At 42.4% G+C, this 18,510-nt stretch overlaps 2 protein-coding genes across 5 annotated transcripts in view; one reads left to right on the top strand and one right to left on the bottom strand.

The window, feature by feature from the left end:
- The first annotated feature begins 573 nt into the window (after positions 1-573).
- On the top strand, positions 574-3,253 carry LOC119217652 (glucagon-1-like). Its single transcript, XM_037471479.2, has 6 exons — positions 574-649; positions 769-875; positions 1,474-1,629; positions 1,904-2,020; positions 2,463-2,606; positions 2,681-3,253. The coding sequence occupies exons 2-6, from the start codon at positions 778-780 to the stop codon at positions 2,703-2,705; spliced, it is 540 nt and encodes a 179-aa protein (XP_037327376.1). The 5' UTR covers positions 574-649; positions 769-777; the 3' UTR covers positions 2,706-3,253.
- Positions 3,254-3,901: 648 nt separating this feature from the next.
- LOC119217621 (sodium-driven chloride bicarbonate exchanger-like) overlaps positions 3,902-18,510 on the bottom strand; it is a 39,913-nt gene continuing 25,304 nt past the window's right edge. For 3 of the 4 annotated variants that reach the window (XM_037471406.2, XM_037471414.2, XM_037471429.2), the window contains 20 exons: positions 17,887-17,975; positions 17,435-17,592; positions 17,187-17,274; positions 16,058-16,204; positions 15,525-15,625; positions 14,010-14,184; positions 12,582-12,715; positions 12,166-12,411; positions 11,224-11,329; positions 10,448-10,609; positions 9,384-9,497; positions 8,769-8,930; positions 8,419-8,670; positions 8,254-8,322; positions 7,988-8,161; positions 7,780-7,902; positions 7,610-7,674; positions 6,839-6,952; positions 6,086-6,123; positions 3,902-5,565 (listed from right to left, as the gene is read on the bottom strand). In XM_037471406.2, the coding sequence (XP_037327303.1) occupies positions 6,111-6,123; positions 6,839-6,952; positions 7,610-7,674; positions 7,780-7,902; positions 7,988-8,161; positions 8,254-8,322; positions 8,419-8,670; positions 8,769-8,930; positions 9,384-9,497; positions 10,448-10,609; positions 11,224-11,329; positions 12,166-12,411; positions 12,582-12,715; positions 14,010-14,184; positions 15,525-15,625; positions 16,058-16,204; positions 17,187-17,274; positions 17,435-17,592; positions 17,887-17,975 (2,492 nt within the window). In that variant the 3' untranslated portion in view covers positions 3,902-5,565; positions 6,086-6,110. The remainder of the gene's footprint in view (positions 5,566-6,085; positions 6,124-6,838; positions 6,953-7,609; positions 7,675-7,779; positions 7,903-7,987; positions 8,162-8,253; positions 8,323-8,418; positions 8,671-8,768; positions 8,931-9,383; positions 9,498-10,447; positions 10,610-11,223; positions 11,330-12,165; positions 12,412-12,581; positions 12,716-14,009; positions 14,185-15,524; positions 15,626-16,057; positions 16,205-17,186; positions 17,275-17,434; positions 17,593-17,886; positions 17,976-18,510) is intronic. The other variant, XM_037471435.2, reaches the window with a different exon arrangement.

Here is an 18,510-nt window from a genome sequence, read left to right as displayed (position 1 = left end):
TTTGTAGTCCTTGGTTTGTTTTATTTTTGCATAGGGTGGCTCTGAGTAGTCTAACAACTCATGACAGGCTTTTGATGAATGCCAAAAAAATAAAGAAAATTGAAAAAGCATGTTCCGAAAACGCAGTGTGAACTTGATTGATGCGTTGATTCTTTAGAGCATTCCTCTTCAAACAACGCCCCCTGTAAAAAAGAGATAACTGCCACTGATATATCTCTATATCCTCCATCTCTTCAATTTGATCGGAAAGAACCCACAAATACTGACTCACCTCCCAGATATGACAGCACACGTATCACTTCCCATCATGATGACACAGTAGCACATTAAGGCATCTTCCCTGCTCTCGGCTTAACAGGATGAGCATGCGTGTGTTTGATCTTGACACCAGCTGGCGTCACGCATGAACGGTGTCTTTCCCCTCTGAGCAAACGCTCCGCTTGTTGATTCGGGGACCGCTTGTCTAATGGGTTGAGAGTAACAGGTGGACCAGGCGGAGTGGCGAAAATTGGACCACCTGAGCAGAGCCGTCCTCCTTCCTCCTGCTAAGGTATATAAGACCTCAAAGTTGGACAGGACGGCCAGAGACTGACACCAGGAACAAGTAGAGGAACTACCTGCACTGTTCTTTGGAAAGAAAGAAGTAAAGGTGAGCCGGGTTTTGTTGCATTGGTAAAATCACTTTTTCATCCAATATGCAAACTCTTTTTCTTTTTTTTGTCTTTGTGTGTGTGTTTGTGTGTGTGTGTCGGCTGTTTTCTGGTGTAGATTATAACCATGAAAAGCATCCACTCCCTGGCCGGTATCATCCTGGTCCTCGGCTTTGTCCAGGGAAGCTGGCAGGTTCCTCTGCAGGAGGCTGATGACAGCTCAAGGTACAGAAATCCATGTGAAACAAATTAACTTTTGTTTTAGTCTTGTGGACACTGGTTTTCGCTTCTTTTTGTTGCCTGAAAACTTCCCATCTTACAGTGGAGAAATAGAAAAAAACGTTTTGAATGACAATTATAATTGGGGTTCGTTTAGGGTTAAATCCCACATAGCAACGTTGGCAGAATTTTTTCAGTCATGTGACATGCCTTATGTCCCAAAGAGGCAGAACCATTTGTGGCAAAACTGCAGTCACATTGATCCAAAATATGCAAAAACGATCGGGACAATCGAGCTGAATGACAACTTATTCATCTTGTTGAAAACTCAGATTTATCCATCTTAAATATATAGAGATTACGTAGAGAATATTAGGATCCATTTTTTTCTTCCAAAGAATTATAGTGCAGTACAAAGAAAAGAAATCTAGCAAAAGAAATTATCCAATATTAAATATAAAAAATGATGTTGCTTTACACCCGGAAGGTAAAAATAGATACAAGTGCTTCCTTTTTTCACCCTAAATAAAATGATCTTTACTCTATAGCCTATTTATTTGGGCCTGTTGTGAAGTTAAACTGGGCCCTCCCTGCTGCGCTGTAGCTTCGAGGTGGACGACACGTTAGCGGACGAGGCGAGGGAGCTGTCAAGCACCAAGAGACACTCGGAGGGGACCTTCTCAAACGACTACAGCAAATTCCTGGAGGAAAAGAAGGCGCAGGACTTTGTTCGGTGGCTGATGAACAACAAGAGGAGCGGGTCAGTGTGGGGAACCGTTTCAAAAACTGTGGGCAGAGTTTGGGGGAAACTCGTTGACTTGTTTAACCAATGAAAAAATTTGCGTGTAACAAAATATGTAAAAAAAATATATATATACATATATATACTATATATTTAATTTACTTTTTTTAAATCTTGGAAGTGTAAAAAATTCCAAATCTTTATCCTAAAAGTACCTGGTAATTCAATGTACTGTACTTAAATAACAGCTTTTTAAAACATTTCCGCTCACTGAGTGTCTCTGTGTGCGCAGGGTGGAAGAAAAGCGCCACGCTGATGGGACCTTCACCAGCGACGTGAGCTCGTACCTAAAAGAGCAGGCTATCAAAGACTTTGTGGCCAAGCTTAAGTCTGGAAAAGTCAGAAGAGAGTAGGCTGACCCTTCCTCCCTCTCCTCCTCCTCCTCCTCCTCCTCCAGTACCAAAAACCCCCTAACGGCCTGTGTCTGATTCCATCGTGACGAGAGAGACAGAGACGAAAGAGCTAATCAACTGCTTCTTGTGCCTCCTTTTCCTTTTCTGTTCTTTGTAACCTTCCTCCTTCATGTTCCTTGTGGTTGTGCTCAAATAAATCACGTGAACTTCTTGCACTGTGACGATTGTGTGAAATGATTCTTTTCATCACAAAAAGAGCTGTGCAAGCGGACGCCAAACGAATCAAGGGACGCGATGTACTGACATCAATTTCCTGATGAAAACTGCACCGGAGGCCAAATATCCCATTTTGATTGGCGGTGTTTTTTTCCACGCTGTTGGGCAAACTGGGGCCCTTATTGGTCGGTGTTTACACTGTGTGCCTGTGTACATACTCAGATCTGAAACGGACAGGCGGGGCGAGGCTTTCAGCAAGAGGCATGTAGATGGCAGCTTCACCAGTGATGTGAACAAGGTGCTGGACTCCCTGGCTGCCAAGGAATATTTACTGTGGGTCATGACCTCCAAGCCGTCAGGGGAGAGGTAAAGACCCCGTCGCACGGCCACAACCAATCCGATAAGTCTCAGCGTGATTGTGGGTTTTCTCTCCTTTGCAGAAAGAAAAGAGAGGCGGACCAATGAGAGGCTCCTTGAGGACTCCCCGCCGTGCCCAAAGCCATAAAACAGGAGGGATAGAAAGCCATACTGCTTTGCATGTTGTAATGTCAACACTATATTTAAATTTGTGAGTCTTTTTTTTATAACTAAGACTCTTCCATCGTTTTCCCGGGGAGCCGGAGAGAAGACATGGAATCACATGGCACATTTTTTTGTACAAATTTTAAATTATTTTCTATATTTTTAAGCAGAAAACAAGAACACAAAAAGTGAAATCTCAGGTAGACCTATAGAAAACATGTGTAGGGTAGCTCTTCATTGCATATTATTCATTCGCTCTGCAAAATAAAGTTTTTCAATGTGCATTCATGGGATTATTTATCATTATCACTCTCAATGTGTGATATTGGATTTTTATTCATTGTGTATTTGGTCTTTTCTAAAAACACTCACATGTGATCTAATCTTTATGTTGTCAGATGTTTTGCATCTTAAGACGTCAAAGAGATGCTGTAATATAATGGGAGAGAATTATGTTGAATAAATTGATGTGGACTCAGACAAAGGGATATTGAGGATTATGGTTCATTTTTATAATCCTAGTGGATCGCAGTAGTTTTTATAAATGGACCATTTGTTGGAGACAATTTTCCTTGAAAAGGAAATTGATTTATGCTCCATTATGAGCTTAAAAAAAAAACAAAAGCACCATAGAGACCATGCTCCGTCTTTAAAACTTTTTTCAGTGCTCAGGCATTCTAGAGTATTTGGGCCATTCAGTCAATAATAACGGCAGCAAGTGGGATCAATTCTGTTTCCATCCATGTTGTCCAATATGTCATCCCTTTAATATTTAATTCTATTAGACATTTGTGTCAACTAACCTGTTGCAGTCTCCCTGATCTCAATGAGACCAGGAACCCAGGAAAGCCACAAATGAAAACAGGCCTTTGCAGAATCCTCCCACTTTTTCTGGGAAAGGGAAGTTTATTCTCTCTTGGAGCTCCAACAGTTGATTCATGGCTCTGAGACACAACTGTGACCTGCTGCTATAAGGCGAGAGGATCTTCAAAGACTTGGAGCTCCTCCTGGGGACAGAGTTTGAGACAAGGATGGACTAACTCCAAAAACAGGAGGGTGCAAGTTGTCTGACAAAGTGACGTCATAACTCCCCGTGGACACGTACAAGTATCAAAAAAGTACCACAGCAGTTGAGCGGCTCTTGTTTAACATATTTATTTTTGCTCTCACTCACCCACACTCTCGTTCTCAGAAACCAAATCAGAAAGTGTACAGCTATCACTACCAAATTTAAGGCGGAATTTTGCACAGAAGTGGTCAAAATATTTGATATTGATATAATTCGGACCACTTATTAGTTTCCTTACTTAACTAAGAACCATTACTTAGACAATAGGAAAAAGAACATCTACGACAAAAAAAGCCTGCCTTCAACACGGACTTGTTAGTAATATATTAGTAACATTTTACATGAATAAAATATACTATGTATTGTACATTTTTAAGACTCTTTACCATTTATTACATGTTGCCCTTCCCAGGAAAATGTAGCCTATCATTGAATCTTTAGAAGTAACCATTGGTCCTGCAGCGAGACAAGTCTTCCCCCGTCATGCAGGTCTTTTTCTTTTCTTTTTAAACAATTAACTTCAGATGCGAACACAATGAGGGTCAATTTGGACAGGAGATAACATGGCCATAAATGACACTTACTGACGACATGACAGATTGAAGCAGGTGGACATAGATGAGTTTTCTGTGCGCTCACCACAGCTCAGCGTTGGCAAACGGATTTTAATGCTGAAATCTGATGACCTATTCTGAAATTGCAAGCTGGAATATGTTTCCCAATGAGATGTATACGGCCAACAGAAGAACAATGTAGTTAGCATTAATAGGGTCATTGCGTGAGTTAGAGGAGAAGACGAAAATCTCTCTTGTGTGCGTATGCTGAAGCTGAAGTTGTCGCTAGCTCTGGCTAGCGCTGCAGTCCCACAGCTAAGCTAAGCTTGGTTAGCTAGTTCGATCTTTATAAATTAGCACACAAACAGGAGAAACTAATAGAAAACTAAAAAGTGTATTTCACAGAATGTCAAACTATTCCTTGGGAGAATGTGTGAGTGGAGGAGAGACATTTATTTGTAAAATAGCATTAGAGAGGACTCTGGCGTGATATGAGCTGTCACTGTCACAAAAACATTTAGATATACAGAATATAGAAAATGTATATTTAATACTTTCAAAAAATTACTACTAGATTTGCTATACAGCCAACTCCTTTTGGTACCAGTGTGATAGATTAGAATTGGCAAATGTCTACTTTTTGAGTTCTCTATTGTGAGGAGTGTCATAGTCAATAGCGACATTAAAGATGCTGACAAATCCCCACGTTTGCAGTTTGCTGTGGCAGGTTTTTCAAAGGACAACACGCTGTTGTTGGAAAAATATAAAAACATACAAAATACAAATAAAGTAAATTTAAAAATTGTTTAAAATTTGTACTTAATTGGCCCATTGTTACAGACGTTACCGTATAAGTTATATTATTCTGGCTTCCCTCTGTTGCTGGTATCACCAAACACTGATATACATAGAAAAAGAACAAAAAAGTGTCTCCTTTTGTTAATACTGTTTCTAACAAATTCTTTGTTTTACACAACTTGCACACAGACTTACATGACAAGAACACAGTGTAGCACAGTACAAAGGTGGTTGAGTGTGGCACAGTAAAGTTTTTTTTTGCCTTTTTTGATTTACTAATCGATAGCACAGTGGCACCGCCAGTACGTGTCATCACAAACTTGTCTCCCGGTCCAAGCTCTTGTCATGCCTCCGCCGCTTGTGACGCTTTTCGCCACCACCGCTGCACGGACAAACAGGTGAGAACAAAGTAAAACCAAGCAAACGCTAAACAGAGAAACAGCTACATTGAGTTAGGGTTCTTCACAACAGAAAGTGCAGATGCTTTGTCAACAGGCTGAAAATGAATCAATCCATATCACAAAGCATGCACAGTTCAGCTTAAAGGGACAGTTCATCCCAAAATCAAAAAACACTGGAGACACTGCTGTCGTTGCTTAGGTGAGAGGAAAATGTTGGTTTGTGTGGGAACTCTCCCTTTAAAAGCAGTTTGTCGTACAACATAATCGTGTGACATTGAAATATACGGCCCATTGACACATTTACTTACATTTACACTTAGACGCAAAGAACATCATTAAATGTACCATTGATGTAACGTGCAGATTCCGGCCATGCTGCATTGTCATTTCACCAACAATCATTCGATTTGTTCCCATTTAGTTAGTAATCATGCAACAAGCAGCAGCGGACAGAACACACAGGACGAGACTCCATGCCGGCAGCGACTGGGAACAACTTACCTTTGGGATATCAGCTTCTGGGAGGTTAGGAAGGGGAGCTATGGGTTGGAATGGAATGAGAAAGGCAGGCGGGAGACACTATGTTAGTCTACTCTGTGGGACATCTGTGAGGGCAGGGCTGCTCGTAGATAAACCTTTGTTATCCAAACACACTAGCTTCTCAGTTTCCTGGAAAAATGAGGAGGAAATGTTCCATAATATTTCAATAATAAACACTTGCCACGGCGTGCTCTTACACCCTGAGACAGTGGTTCTCAACCTTTTTTCAGTGATCGACCCCCATGTGAAGTAAGTAGCCCAACACTAACTAGCGTAAAGCATTCTTTTAAAAAATTACATTTTAGTGAGAAGCTTGTGCTTCACTGAGGATGTTTGTCTTGGTGGCAACTACAATGATCAAGCTATTCTCGATTGACAGGTGGCATAGGCAAGGTTGGGTCAAACCATCCTGGTATGAGGAGAATGTTTTTTTTACGATAACGAAATTGAATAGCCTACTGAATATACAATTCAATTTAAGAACGTACTTATTTATTAATCTATTTCTAAAGGATTTTTGAATAGATGCTCACTTTAAATATACACATTTTTTAAACTCACATACCCCCTGGACTGCCTTCACGTACCCCAAAGGGTACATGTACCCCCATTTGAGAACCACTGCACTAAAAGACCATTTAGGCCTGATATATACAGAAGATATTGAACAGAGATACTAAACTATAAAAGTGTGAGAGTAGTGTGAAGAATAACCTTTTAGCACTTGGTTCCTTCTTGGTGGTCTCAGCAGGGTTGACGTTCTTCCACACACTCCCGAAAGATCCTTTGGACATCTCATCAGTGATGTTTACCGTGGCCGGATCACACCTTTAAAGTCAAAAGCAGAGGGATGACAACCATTACTCCACCTTGGATTAAGTTTTCTGCAAAGAAACATCCACACTTGTGAAAGCAAGACTCCAGGACATGCTTGCATCAAACTTCCAGTTGTGGGATTCTTGATGCAACGGTTGAAGATTTTGGGAAGACAACGTTAAAGAGGGAAGAGGGATACCTCAACTTAAAATGATTTTCAATAATTAGCTTAGCATAAAGACTGGAAACCGGTAAACAGCTAGTCTGGCTATGTTTAAAGAGAACCACATCTATTTACCAGCTTGGTTATCTACATAAAATGTTCAAATGAAATGTGAAGAACGACTTGTGGTTTCATGAGATGTTTTGTGCTGCTCGTTTTTTCAACCAGTTCTCTCCAGGGTGTGAGCTATCAGCCTTATCTCTGTAGCTCCATACTTAGCCTAGATTAACTTGACCTAAATTACATGATAATATGGATAATAATACGAAGCAAGACAATGGAAAAAGGTAATTTTACTCTACATAAGCCGAGTAAAATTACCTTATTCTATTGTCTTGCTTAGCTAATTTGTGTGCACATATAGCAGCCTATGTGCATATTTCTCTGCTGACAAAATTGCTTTTGAAGGAAGCTCGGGCACCCGATTAAACACCAGAATGACTTACTTGAAGGGTCCCTCAAGTGGCACTTGTACAATGCCTTCTTCCTCTACAATAATGCTGTGCTCCTCCTGGAGACAAAGACAAAGGAGAAGATCTGAACCCCTGCGTGGATCGCAGCTTTGCCGCAATGGGCGAACACTTTGAGTCATCAGAATGGTAGTCTATTAGTGCACCTCCTCTTCCGCATCCTCCAGTTTCTTCTTCTTCCACTCTGGCATCAGGTCGTCCAGCCAACTCAGTTCCCTCTTGGTGAAGATCAAGTCCAGCAGCTTCCGAATAAAAACCAGAGCCAAGACCTGGAGCAGCACACACATAGACAGTTGTCCCCTAGTCGTAGACACGGTAAGCACACAAAGACGCGCGCAAACGCAACCCGGTTACCATCATGGGGAAGACGATGGCGGCCTTGGAGGTCTTGATGACCCAGAGTAGGACCAAGCAGCTGAGCTGGACGATGGTAAAGAGGTGCACCTTCCTCAGCGGGACATGGCGAAGGTAGATGAAGTCTGGCTGATGTTTGGCCGGCATGCAGAACAGCCTCAGACGGTCAAAGAACTGTACGTATACAAAAAGAAAATATACAATTGCCCCTGCATCTTTTCTCTATTAGGTCCAGTAAGTTCCAGCACGCGGTGTTCTGAGCTCACCTGAATGCCTCTGAGTGAGGAAGCCCCCATATACAGAAAGACTCCGTACAGCACAGGCATGGGAATGAACTGAAGAAACACAAATACATATACATATTGATGTAAAACAAATTAAAAAGGCTTTAATCCCTGCGCGGGTGTATGCTTCAATGTTCCTCCCCCGACCTTAAGCACGGAGGTCATGAAGACGGAGCAGCCCATCAGGGTGAAGATCATGAGGCCGGTGAAGCGCTGCTCTCGGATGCCCAGGAACTTGGGCTGCTCGCCGGGGGCAGAGCACTCAGACTCCAGCTTCAGGCTGTTCACGTGGGAGATGGAGAGCACCGTGGCAGCCACGAACCACGGCAGGCCCATCACCGAGCACACGCCCAGCATCACGCCCACCACAAACAGGTCCAAGTGGTAGCCGCAGCCTTTCTGCAGGGGGCCGGATAAGCACAGTGGGGTGAAGTGTGTTAGAAATGCGTTTGTTTTTTTCGTGACTTTGCGATTCCGGACGAGGCTTTTTGAAACACCTTTAGCTTGTGCTCCTTCCTGTTGATGATGACGGCTGTGATCTGCTGGTCCATGAAAATGAGGATGGTGCAGAGCAGAGCAGGGACGAGAGTGATGATGGTGGTCCACCAGGGGTTGGGCCCAACGGGGTTTATGAGCCAGCCACGATCGTCCCTGGTCGGCTGGGGAGAGAGAAAATACAAGTATGAACATGTTTCCAAGGGACAGAATACTTCTTTAAGCAACAGGAGAAGCTAGTTGAGTCCTTTGCTCTACTATTTATGAACCAAAGGATTGGCAGAACTATTAAAAATGTACAGAACATAAAGTTTAAATGCTTTCTTAAGTGGGTTTACATCTATAAAATCCTCTTTTTCCACTACCTGTAGTCACTCAAGGAGGAATAATATATTCTCTGAACGGATTCCCTGAAGAAATGAAGACTGCAAGTTGACAAAGCTGAATATTGACACTGCAAAAGGCCGGGGAAAATGATAGCAGCATATGCTTTGTCCATTGGCTGGCATACAATCTAAATCATACTGTCATTGTGCATTCATTTGCCTTATTAGATTCCAGGATGCAAAGTCAAATGCATCAAACAGATGCACGCAGCGGCTCTCATGTGGACTTACTTTGAACTTGCTGGGGACCTGCAGTTTAGGAGAGGGGATCCCCAAAGCATAGTCCACAAGAACCATAGTGAGGATGGTGATGAAGACGGCAAAGTCACTGATGATGGCCCGCACCTAGAGGGAGACACACACACACTGGCTTCAGACTGAAGCTCCTCGGTATTGAACGGTACATCTGACTCTCAACTTTCAGGGCCAGCGTGGTCACGTGACTATCAACTTTGTTTTCAGATTTCTATTCCCTCTGCTTTAATCAACAACCGAGGGTTTGAAATCTGTGTTTAGTTAACACCAATGTTACCAACCTTTTTAATGTGATGTGTATATGTAATAAATAACTGAGCCAAACTCTACTTTGTAGTCTGTACGTAGACTTACCGTGTTGTATCATATGTGTGATATTTCAGGGTTAGAGGAGGATCAAACAGTGTTGACCAGCTCTGCTGATGTAACATTCATCAACCATTTGGTGGCGCTGGTAAACTACCCTAGTGTTCCAGCATCACGCCACACATTCGCTGGGTGAGTGGCATCCCCAAGCTTGAAATTGCTGGCATAGATACTATTGAAGAGTTATTGCTGTTCCATGGAATGTCCAATAGATGGCAGCATAAGCTTAAAAGGCACAAGATAGAAATCAATAACAAACAATGCATCCCTTGGCACAGAGATGTCAACGGCCCTTATTTGAAGAGCATAATTTTTGTGTTTTTTGTAGACGTTGTTTTTGTTTGCATTTCACTTTCACTTGTCACTTTCTTTTGGTGCACTTTATTTTTATTTTTAATTGTATCTTTATTTCTCAAATAACCCATTGCTTTAGATTACTAACACATAGCATATATTTCATTATATGTTATTATATTTTTATTATTCCTGCACTACGTTGTCTGTTTCCATTGGTGTACAGTTTGCCGTCATGCACCAACCGCCAAACAATTCCTGATTTCTTAGCAGGCCACTTTTTTTTATTGTTTTGTGTTTTTTTGTAGTTATTTTGAGGGTCTTTGTTGTTATTTTCTCATCACTTTAGACGTACGTGTTATACAAGACGCGGTACACACCTTCGTGGGGAAGTAGCGGCTGGTCTTGAACTCCTTGAGGAAGGCGGACATGAAGACGGTGGAGAAGAAGAGGACGACGCACCAGAAGAGGACGTCGGGGACGTAAGGGCCGTGGGGTCCGCAGGCGGTGCCCTCGAACTCTCCGTGAAAGCTCTCGCACTCCTACTGGCACCACAGGAAAGGGTGAGGATGATGATGAAGATGAAAAGGGTGATAATAATAATCAGGTTGGTGATATTAAAAATGATAAGAATGTGAGTGGTAAAAATGGCAATGATGAATGTCGCTGTCAGTGGTCTGAACCATCGAGTACGTTCATTAATCATGATTTAGTCAGCGCTGTATGCTTTAAATAATGATATGGTATGATTCATCTATTTTCATACGATCCCAGTGGCCTACCTATTTTACTACGTTATTTCTGTCTGGCTTCGAGTGAATCCACTGTTCACACTTATTCTCCATGCTCGTTCCGCATGGCTAAATCCTGTGAAATCCTGCCCACACGTTCTTAATCCCTGCCTAGACTTACTGTGCTTCCTGATGATGCAAAGTGTGGGAGCCACCACAAGCTGCCAGAGACTGCGAGAAATATCCCCAACTATTTTTGATTGGGTGTTAATGAAGGCTGGGCTTAGCGTTAGCATCTAGAACTTCTTTGGATAATATAGCCATGATTAGAGGTCTACTTGAACACAAGGTCTCAAGGCCTTAGATGACCTAAATGCTACTCCCGTAGAACTATTCTCTCTTTTAAAATGTCATGGGTGCCTTACATTGACCTCCAGCATGGTCCAGTTGACCTGGGAAGCTGTGATGTTCTTCTCGTCCCAGAACCGCAAGGTCTCATTGCTGGGGTTCATGGGCTCCACACACGCACACCTATGGAGCATATTATTTTGTTAGTTTTCTTAAATTACCCACAATAGGAACAAAATAATTATGCTTTTAGCATTTGTCGTTCTCAATGTTCAATATGTCTTCTTGGGTTTATGGAGTTAGCTTTTCCAACTTTTATAGACTCAACAATTTAATGTTCAGATTAAATTACACTCCCACTCAGAGTTACACACCACTTTCAACGTGTTCAGCCAACGGAACATCAAAATGTAATTCCGCTGTCACAAAACTAAATGTTAGCATTCACTGCTGCCCACTGCACCAGGATAGAAAGCCACAGAAGGAGCTCTTGGCCTGGCATCACCACTCGACAGATTATGGGGATAATGCATGATGCTGCTGACACACACGCAACATGGGATTATTCATCATAAAGCAAAACCCATTTCTGAAAAAACCAACAACCGGACAGCGTATGTACTATAACACGGCACAATCTGTTGTTTGATGATGCACACTTGAGTGTGTGTGTGTATGCTTCACGGGTCAGAGCAGATATCAAAAGCTAAAATTGGCATTATATCCTCTTATTTTACTGGAATCCACCCCCGTGACAAGCATAAAGAATAACCATATAGAAATAGCCAATATTCTCCTTGATGGTCCGTGTTACTTATACATCACATAGAGGCATTAGAATTAAATCAATAACTAGTTCAGCAGCTAGTTCATTGTTTTTTCACAAATGGCCGCAGGTCATTTATTCATTTCCTGTTGGGTCAAAACTGTCTAAATCACTTCAAAACCAGAGATAACGAGTGCTAGTACGAGATTTCACAGCCCAGAAACTAATTAGACAAAAGTAAAGGAGCACTCACGAGTACTGCGTGAGTTTCTGAAGATCGTTGTTCTTATTGATGGGGTAGTGCACCCCCAGGTGGATCAGCTTCTCCAGGGCCTCATAGATGAAGATGATGCAGATCAGCGAAGCGAAAGCTTCCTCGGTGAAGCGTGTGATGTAACAGACAAGTGAGCTGGCGTCCGTGGCCACCAGCAGCAGACACAAGAAGGCCGTCCACAGGCCGATACAGGCCCTCAGGGAGAGGTAGGAGAGGCCATACTCCCTGGAAGAGACGGGACACACACATAGGAGGGGGAGTGGGGAGGGGGGCATGGTGGTAAGCAGTTACTTAAGGGATCCCAACTCAAGCTAAAAGCCCACACATCTGAAATATTCCACCGTAACGGAGCACAATTTGTACTGGAATAAATAGAGACAAAGAAGACAACCTACTTGCAGAACTTAAAGAGGATTTTCTCAAAGACGAGAACAGGCCCAGTGCTGCCCAGGATGGTGAGAGGCTGACCGGCAAAAATGGAGTAGGCTATTCCAGTCATCGAAGCCCCGAACAGTGACTCAATAGCACTCTGGGAACACAGGGAAAGAGGAGCTCTGGTTAGGCTGCTTAACAATGTCACTTCTCTCAGTTACACACTCTTTGTGGACGGAATGGCGCATTGAGCTGATTGCTAACGCTAGCATGGCAATATGCTCACAATGACGATGCAATCCCGCTGATGTTTTACATTTGTTTCAGAATTAATAGAAACCTCATTCCAAATAAAATGTTTGTTTGGATTATTGCAATAATTATTTTAGCAATCTAAACCAGGAACATAACCGTGCTCACATTTATGATATGTGCCAATCTTGGTTCGACTTTGGTGCTTCTTGATATAATGTATTATGTTTTTTTAATATACCCTAATCTAATTTCACCCAATCGGGCAGTGAGTAATATCAACCCTTTTGACAGCAGTTTTTTGCTCTCATGCACCAACCGACTCCAAACAGCAGAATGGTTCATTCCTTGATTGGATAAATATTAAAATTTAATTTAAAAAAAATTTCTTTAGGGGTAAAGGTTGATTAAAACTGGTGATGCTAAGCAAATCAATTGCAATTCTACTCATAAATCTAATTATGATTATATAATGGCGCAATGTGGACTCCTTTAACAAACACCATTTCCCATAAACCCTAGACAATAGTGGTGTGCCGGCCGAGATTACGACACAAAAGCTGGAGAAATGACCTTGGAAGAGTGTTGGTGAGCTTTTTGGCTTATTGAATTCTGATTAAAAAAAACACAACGGAAAGATAAGGCTGATGGGCCCGGCCTTACATTTGCAGATATTTGGTCATGAACCAAGATATTGGATTTACCAGAATAGTAAACAAAACCAAATATGGCAATCCATCCAGCAGTTTTGGGATATTTCACTCAAAACAAACAAAAATATTAACCTCATGCTGGCGCTGAATCGGTCAGGGATCACCATTGCTATATTAGGATTCGTCCTCTGGGTACCATGAATGGCTGTGTGAAATGTAATGGCAATCAATCAGATATTTCAGTCTCGACCAAAGTGGTGAAACTGCCAAAAAAATGGCCGACATCCCTTAAGCCTTTACTGCTAACATGGATATAAAAACAGCGCAAGCACATTGTACCATATCAGATGCTAATGAAAGAGAGGTTTATGGAGATTAGAGCAGCAAGATCAGAAATAAATGGGAGGGCAACCGGGTGCCTTTGAGCTTTCGACTTCAATGACCGTACAGTGACGGACCTCACAACTTGTTTCCGGAAAGAAAAAATGAATGGGTTACAGACACAACTGTTCATGTCTCAGGAGCAGTAAAGATGTCGCCTCTTACCACACGTCCCTCTGTGGCCTCACCCAGGAGTCCTCCGAAGGTGATGACCGGCGACATGCAAGCGCAGTAGAGGAAGAGGAACGAGGCCAGACACTGCAGGCTGATGGCGTCTGTGTAGTCAGACAGGTAGTGAGGGGCCTTTCGCTTGATGTCCATGAAGAAGCCCCCGAAGAACCTGAAGAGGGGATTTTATGAAACAGTGGTTTGCACAATGTGTGCACATCTGTTATCCGAAGCGTTAGAGCGCAGTGTATCGATATCTTTTTCTCTTTTTTTGTTGTTTTATCAATGTAAGTGTGTGAGCATTTGTATGCCGACTCATGCTTCTATTTTGAGGGACTTGAGCCAGAGCGAGCAGGCTTTTCTTCTGCAGCGTGCCGGGGCCGCGGTGAGCCAGCTGGAGGCAGTTGCTATGGAAACAGCGGATGGGACGTTGTGCTTATTTCGGTCTGAGGCACCGATGCCATTCTACCGGAGGAGGTGGTGGTGGTATTGGTAGAAGCTGATAACTGTGACTGAGATTCTGGCCAACCATGGAATAAGAGCCTGCACCATCACAAAATCCCAAATCCCCTGCTTGTCACTGGGGGATTTCTCTTTTTCTCTCATCTTTAATCCCTTCTGAAAATATTAATATTTGCCTAGTCAAATTGTCAATCATATCTTGCTGGAACTGAAAATCTTGATGTTGAAACTTTTTCTCAAGGATTAATAAACAGAAATGATTACATTCTGAGTTTGAATAAATAACTAACGCTCTGCTGTGGACCGCACACTTTTTGTTTACATGAATCTTAAATAAAAGATATGAAAAAAACTCCACACCTCATATACAGTTGAAAACAAACAGTATGAGGACCTTTTCTTGTTGCCAATCAAGTAATTAAGTCAAACGTTCATTTGTTAATTAAATAAATGTTAAAATGAAGCTTTAATAAAATAAATTGCCCAGTTATTAACATTAGTGACATGGTTATTATAAGAAGGAAAGCGAAGTAATGAAGTAATAATCAATGGTAAATGCAGTGCACTTTTATCGCGTTTTCCAACCACTCAAAGCACTTTAATAATCTTCATTAACCCATTCACACCCATCCATAAAGCTGCCATCACCTGACCATCAGCCCTCTAACTCACATTCATACAATTTGCACTCCGTAATTTGGGGCTCTAGGGGCTTGCCCAAGGACCCATCAACAAGGCCTGACTGCCTATCCTCAGATTAAAGGATGACCCTGCTATCCACTTCGCCAGAGGGCCCTCTAAAGGTGCATAAGATCAATCTTCGGGGTCATGACATTTTCTCCAACCATTGCTTTTCTTTTACATTTTGGACAATTTAACCTCACTGGGCCAGGAAACATATTTAAATTGAATCATGTGCAAAATGGAAAGGGGAAGTCTCTTTGGTTTATGGGCAAACAACTCATAAGTCAAACTTCCATCCAAACATATTTTTTGGAAAGGCCGAAAGCTGCACGGCACACATCAACTGAGTCTCCGGCCGACACTCACCTTCCGGTGCGCTGCAGCTCGGGGCCGCCATGCCCGCCGTGTTCCTCCGACTCTCCGAGATCTGTCACTCCGTTGGGGACGGGGGGAACCTTCCGCTTTTCCTGTGTCGTTAGGATTACTGTCAGTTAACTGCCTGTTGCTGGCATCAACATCATCATGACAGCAATTTGTCGACACCAGAAGTTACACATGACGTATGGGTAGAATGTATAAGCCCTCTGAGGGACATTTGTGATTCGGCGTGCATAAGTTGTGTGGATGGCGGATTTCAAAAGTAGACCGAATTAACAAATGGAGGAAAAACAGAGAATGTTTGGGAGAGGATTGAGAGCAGAGCCCAGGGGAGCGGCATCAAAGCACATAGTACAACGCATAGGAGATTAGAGGAGAGCGCAGATGCTTCAGTATTTCTCAGCAGGCAGTGTGACGCACAGGGGGAAAAAAATGCTGATACAGATGGTCAAAGTTGAGCCGTTACATTGGAGAGGATAGAAAAAAAAATGGTGTGATTGGTCGTCACGTATATGGTTTACCTGAGACGGCACATTTTTGGGAGGCTCTATTCTGATGGAGGGGTCCCACTCTCCGGGGGGCAACACTGTCACCTGGTCCAGAAACTCATCGATGCCCGCCACCAGGTCGTTCCTGTCTTTGGCCTTGTAGGCAACGTCGTGGAAAATCTGCAGAGCAGAACAAGGGAGTTACACTATCTTCTTTTTTGATCCGCTCTTGCTACGGGAGCTTGAGGGAGTCTTGTGAGAAAAAATGAATTGCGGTGATCCATATTTTATAAGTCTGATCTAAAGGTTATTCTAAAAAATGTCAAATGACAAGATAATTGTTTAGTGTTTGTTCTTGCGGTTCTAATTTTGGCCACAAGGAACACCACTCGGTGCATCACTACATGCAAATTGTATTTTACATGATAATTGTAAGTTGACTAAAAAAATAAATTTAAAATCATAGGTGCAATTCCCATTTATGATGTATTAGGATGACATCCAGAGCCTTCTATTTTCATGCATCCCAGAGGAATGCTGCCAATGGAAAAACAACATCTGGCTCTGATGATGTCAGTAACATCAGGCCATAGCTGCACTGTGGGAAATCCTGTCACTATTCCCATGTCTGCTGGTCCCTTCTGCAGCTTTTAACAGGGGTCAAGGGTTGGGTCAGTTAGACCAAAGTACAGTTTATAGGTGAACCTTTGATTTATGGGATGGTTTATCTGCTCCATTAAAGATATTTAACCATAACAAATCCATATAGGTAATATATGTACTTATATAATATTTTTTTTAAACAATTTGAATATGTTCTAAATGTGAAATGAGTCTGCATGAGAAATGAGAGTACAGAATAATAAAAGAATATCCATTTCATTATATAATTTGATATTATCCTGGCCAAAATGTGGGCAGATGGAACTGCATTTCAAAAGTCAGTCTTCACTGTGAGGGTTATGAAGCAGTGTTTCGAGGTGCATGAAAAGTAACACACAGGTGACAGGCACCATACAGTATTTCAAAACAGTCCTATCAGCTGTTAAAAAAGTTTTCATATCGTCAGTGTCACACAGGAGGAAGTCATCTCCCTCCACTCCTTCCAGCACCAAAATACAGGTAGAATTGGAACTTTAATAATGTTCTACTTGGGCCTCACCTCATCCGTCATCAGGGTAGCAATAGACCGGCCAATTTCATGGTACTGTGGACCTTTTCCCATAGGCCCGAGCAGGATGAAAAGAAACCTGTGTTTCAGAAAAGAAAGCACGTTTGAGTAAAAGTCAAATCCATTTCTAATGAAGCATTGAGGGGATTATCGGCTTATCTATCCGGGCTTGAAATAGTTGACAGAGAGAAAGTGAGGCAGAGGCGAGCAGGGGGCTTTTCCAGTAGTTGGTGTATGACCTGGTGGTGATGGGAACCTCAGCCAGTCCGTTGAGCAGCACAGCAGGAGACAGGCGGACGAAGGCCACTACGGGGCGTTCCAGGAATTCCAGCTCCCCAACCAGGACGTTAGACGCCTCAGCACCGGGAGGGATCTTCTTCATGAAGTGGAGGTCAATCTGTGAGACAGAAGCAAACCAAAATGGCACAAAAGATTCACATGAATGTTATGCTAAAAGAAGGTAGTGAAACAGCATATCACTGAAAATCTTTACAAAACCCTGGCTGAATCTGAAGATCCACATAACAAAAGAAAAAAAGCTTTGCGCCCGGTGAATTCCAGTTAGTTTCCCATTGCAAGGTGAATATTTCACACGTAATCCAACCTTGTTTAAACACACAGCACTAGTTATGAGTCCAGCTATCAGTGGTCGTGGATAAACAAGAGGCCAGCGGTGGGTCTGGTTGCTCACCTTGCTGAAGTCCACGGCGCTGTTTTCTCTGCTGACGTCTTGTTTGCCCTCATTGTTAGACGGCTGGGACTGAGGCGAGACCGTTTGACCTGTCGGGCATAGCAGGAAGCCAACATCATGTCAACTTTCACGGAGTTTTGGCCTATCACAACACTACTTTCCCACACAAAGACAAAAGTCTCCAGTGAATGACTACAGGGTACAGTTACATTCTCTGAAAAATATGATACAACAGTGGACCCTTTTGTTGTAGAGGCTGTGCCTTTATTGGTAAAAAAGGTTCAGCCCTAGTGACAAAAGATATTATTGTAACTTGTTTCAGAGTGTACCTGGTGAGTTAGAATCATATTCATCTGAGGGATGCTAAGTGGTGCAGTAGACATAGAGAGAACATACGCTCTATTTCCCCAAATAGATTTAAGTAAGTTAAATGAGGCACAATCTTTAACTTATTAAGTGCATCAACAAATATATATTTAGTTTTAGTTTTGCGGAAACAAAGTCAAAGATTGCTTCTTTTTGAAATGCAAATCTCAAGCAGTTTGTGGTGTGAATGCACCAGTTGCAGCTGTATGAGCAAATCACAGCACAACGAAAAAAAATGAGGCTTGCTCAAAATGTCCC

Source organism: Pungitius pungitius, chromosome 3, assembly GCF_949316345.1.
Source record: "Pungitius pungitius chromosome 3, fPunPun2.1, whole genome shotgun sequence".
NCBI classification, from domain to species: domain Eukaryota; kingdom Metazoa; phylum Chordata; class Actinopteri; order Perciformes; family Gasterosteidae; genus Pungitius; species Pungitius pungitius.
The sequence above is the reverse complement of the archived record's forward strand: the minus strand, read 5'-3'. Positions and strand labels throughout refer to the sequence as shown.